This window comes from Diplotaxodon limnothrissa, linkage group LG17, assembly GCF_057381915.1.
Source record: "Diplotaxodon limnothrissa isolate DT_005_m linkage group LG17, D_limnothrissa_male_GT1.1, whole genome shotgun sequence".
In the NCBI taxonomy this organism is placed as follows: domain Eukaryota; kingdom Metazoa; phylum Chordata; class Actinopteri; order Cichliformes; family Cichlidae; genus Diplotaxodon; species Diplotaxodon limnothrissa.
Window position 1 is genome coordinate 10,892,640 of NC_140612.1, and position 4,114 is coordinate 10,896,753.

A 4,114-nucleotide genomic window follows, 5' to 3' on the forward strand; every position below is an offset into this window, starting at 1 on the left:
TTTTTTAATTCCACGCCATTTCCACTGTGTTTAATGGAGTATAGCCAAATTTTCAAACATGTATTTTTTTCCCATTTTATTTTAAAATTTCAGTCTGAGTTTTTTAAATGAGCTTAAATGGCTGAATAAAAGGCATACATCCACTATCGAACCTCGTGGCCGATTTGTGCCCCATTGAAACCCATTATAAACGCTATTTTTCACTGTACAATTATTACCATTAACGTCGTGGCGATGGCTTAACTTTCACTTTCATTCTGGACTCAGGGCCTTAGAATTGTAATTTTTTATTTGGCCACCGGGTGGCGCCCTTGTTCCACATGTGACGCCTGCTGGAACATACACACCTTCTCCAGCGGCCTGCTCGAGACAGATACCCGGAAAAGGCAGACTAATTTCCCGCGTGCAGCAGCAGCTTGGCCCGCTGCTCGTTCCGGACCATTTTATGACCTTAGGATCGTTTGAGGGTGCATTAATTTTTTTTAATCAACAGGAAATGACGTATTTATTTTCACGTGGTAGCGGAAGTGTGTGCTGCAGACACGGGAACCGAACCATATGCTCCGGCGCTGCGCGAAACACACCCGCGGCAGAGGCACTCCTCCCCGGGGGAGCAGGAGCAGCAGCGCTGCCTGGGGACATTTTCGGCTTCTGCAAAAAAAATTAAAAACGGATCGAAATTAATGTTGGTGCCAATCTTTTGTCCATCTAAAGGCCTAATTATAATAACAAACAAATATTACTTCAAATGTTTTTTTTGGAAAATATTTAGTTTTTTTGTTTTTTGGGGCTAAAAAAACAGGGCGCTCATGTAATAAAACTGGGATTTAAAGGGTTAAAACAATGAAAATATAATTAAAACTTGACATGGATATTTTAAGCAGAAGTAGTTTTAAAAGATTGACTAATTTAGAGTAGAAAAAAATATTGATATATAAAATTTTTAGAGCACTTTTGGGGCGGGACCATTTTTGGTCCCGAGGTTCACGAAAGGATGGGATTTTGAGGTTCTACCAAAGGTTAATGAAATGAGATTACCAGCATGGAAGCTGTCTCATGATTGTGGCTTTAACAGCTTTGCTTAAGGCCTTACATGTCATCTACAATCTATAAGAAACTGCTTTCTGTAAAGCTAATTTAACTGCAAAGTGACCATTTATGTGGATATGTAGCAGATAAAACATGTATTATGTTCACTTTTTTGTGTGTGCGTGAAGCATTAAATATGAAGAACAAAGTGGACGAGGGTGGTGTTTATTTTTGAGTGTTTCTGTCTTTTTCAGCCAAAATAGAACATGCAACAGTGGATGCGTTAGTGTTGTTTAAGTGTGCAGGACTAACATCGTCTCCCCTCCCTCCTCAGTACTACAAGACCATTGAGGCGGTGTATTCAGTGGAAAACTCTGTGGAGACGCTGCTGGACCTGCTGCAGAGATACCGGGAGAAGGCAGGGGATAAAGTGGCAGAAAAGGGTGGAAGCATCTTCACTAAGGCCTGTTTCCTTCTTGCGCTCCTGCTGCAGGACAAGCAACGCACTGAGGTCCGTAGACACTGTAACAAACAGATAACACGAGTGCATAAATACCAATATCAATGATATTTTTACACAAGAGAAAATGCTAACTATTTTGCTTACTGTATTTTCTTTAGGAGGTCAAAAAGCTACCCAAGGTCTTGGATAGGATCCACAGTATTTACCGCCTCACTGCTCGCAAACACAAGATGGACACAGAAAGAACAATCATCAAGCAGAAGATGAGCGCGTCGATCAACGGGAGCTTCTTCGTTCCAGTGACGCCTCGTAAATCCCGCGCTGCACCAAAGTATGGATATTCCTGAGTTACATAATATACTGAAAGTGTGCTTGTATGTTTCCAGAGATAACTAAAAGTTTTTTGTTTTCTTTCAGGTTTGCACCAGATTGGGTTCTCAGGCGAGATAAGCTCAAAGACATTGTAGACCCCCTCAGGGCCATTCAGATGGTGGCGAACACACTGTCCATTGTGCTGTAAATAAACATGCTCATATATATATATATATATTTTTAATCCATGATCTTCTTTTTAAAAACTTAAGAAAAGTATTGCCGTCTTATTTTTATTTTTTGTAAACCAATTCATTTTTATGTATATAATAAAATGGATTTGTCTATTAAATTGTTTCTTCTGGATCTACTACAGTGGGGAGAGGCATGCAAGGTTAACCTGTAACAGCACATGTCAGGATCGCCATTACTCCCAAAATGGCAGTTTTTACTAAAATCCCTTTTGATGTAATACCGGCCTGTGCAAACAAGAAGACAGTATGAACAGATGGGCGCAGGAGTGTGTCATTGGCTGCTGACTTGTGATTAACAAGTCCTGTGATAATCCTCCACTCACACTTAGAATGACTGAAATTTACAAAATGGACTACAGTAGGGGTTAATGGTTAAGGTGTGACAGTGGGTAAAAATGAGCCACACCCTGTTAGGTAATCATAAGCAACAGTCATTATGTGACAATAACCACTGAAGAGTTGAAAGAGCAGTAAGCAAACTAGACCAGTGAAAATTATTTTTGGCATGTTCATATAAGTTCATTTAAGGCAGCGGTCCCCAACCTTTTTTCCGCCATGGACCAAAATTTAACGGACCGGCCTTTAAGGTGTCGCGGATAAATACATCAACAACAAAAAAACTAGTATTGGTACCGAAAAAAAGATTTATTCATAACACACGTGAAAAGACCCAGAAAAACCGATTTGGCGATTAAAAACAATAACAAAATAATGCTAAAAACCGATAAAAATCCTGAAAACCTGAATGCCATAAATGTCATCAATTAGGCTGGAATAATTTGTTTCTAGTGGCTTCTATTGTAAGTGCTTTACATTTCAGCATGACATCCTGTATGTGTCCTACAATGAGGACACTTGAAGCTGGTCATTTTCTTAGAATGGAGCTAAAGATAAAACCAAAACAAAACCAAACTTTCATAAGAAATCTTTATTCTGCAGTAAGGGACATTAAAAACCTAATAATGTTATCATTAAAAATATTAAAATGTGAAGTAAGAGCAAAATGTATGTTTGATACATTCAGTCATGAGTATTTTATACTCTTATTATTCCTGTTAAGAGTATCTGGAATATGCACTTCTTACAGTGGCCATGTTACACAGTACTCTGCTCAAATGTAGGTAATGTTAGACATGAGTCTCCTGGAATTAGACCTCAGTACTGTTAAAGTTGATTTACTGACCCGTTGCTGTGTCAATAAAAGTGCAAAAAATAAGAGTGCTTCTGGTGTCTTGCTTTAAGATAAAGTCCCATATTTTTTTTGTTGTAGCTTTTTGAACAGATGGTGTCTTATTCTCAGCGATTTTTTTCTAATTATTGTTCTCAGAGTTAAGATTTAATTCTTATATTTAACTCAATCAAGAAAGAAACAATTCAGTCTCTTTCCTTGTAATAAGTCAAATTTTCTTCATTTAAGCATAAATTTTAGACAGTTTTGTCTAGTTAAAAGGCATCGATTAATTTCTAGTTTTAACAATTCTAGTCAAGCAACTTTTGCTCACCACAATGGCAGATTTTTTTTTCTTCTCAAAACAAGAAACTTTTGTCAGATTTAAGAATATTTGGCCTGTTTCAAGTATAACTGTTTATGCAGTGCCGGATCTCAGTGGGGGGTACACTGCAAAAACTCAAAATCTTATCAAGTATATTTGTCTTGTTTCTAGTCAAAATTTCTAATCACACTTAAAATACGAGAAATCAGCTACAGAGCAACATTTCAGTGAGATATAGGAACTTGTGAAAAAGTCTTGAAAACATATTGTTTTATTTTATTGTTTTATTTTTTGTACCTTTTTAACATTTCACAAAGTAAACTTGTTTTGTATTATGAACACATGTTTTTGTTGGCTGGTTAGAGTTACTTTAATAAATGCACGACATCTTGCATTACTTAAGAGTGCTTGTGGATTAGATTTATACATTTTAATTTTGGTCAGTGTACTTTCAAAAAATGGGAAGTATGTCTGTATGAACATATGAGTTTTACTTCTAGTGTGAAGTAGAAGAAAGCAGAAAACGGACCAAATCAGACAATCTGTGATTTATTATTCCACAT

General features: G+C 37.1%; 1 protein-coding gene across 2 annotated transcripts in view; it reads left to right on the plus strand.

Annotated features, from left to right (window-relative positions):
• The window catches only part of aspm (assembly factor for spindle microtubules), a 28,612-nt gene extending 26,600 nt beyond the window's left edge, over positions 1–2,012 (plus strand). For both annotated transcript variants that reach the window (XM_085375697.1, XM_085375699.1), the window contains 3 exons: positions 1,364–1,540; positions 1,651–1,823; positions 1,910–2,012. In XM_085375697.1, the coding sequence (XP_085231823.1) occupies positions 1,364–1,540; positions 1,651–1,823; positions 1,910–2,012 (453 nt within the window). The remainder of the gene's footprint in view (positions 1–1,363; positions 1,541–1,650; positions 1,824–1,909) is intronic.
• Positions 2,013–4,114: the final 2,102 nt, after the last annotated feature.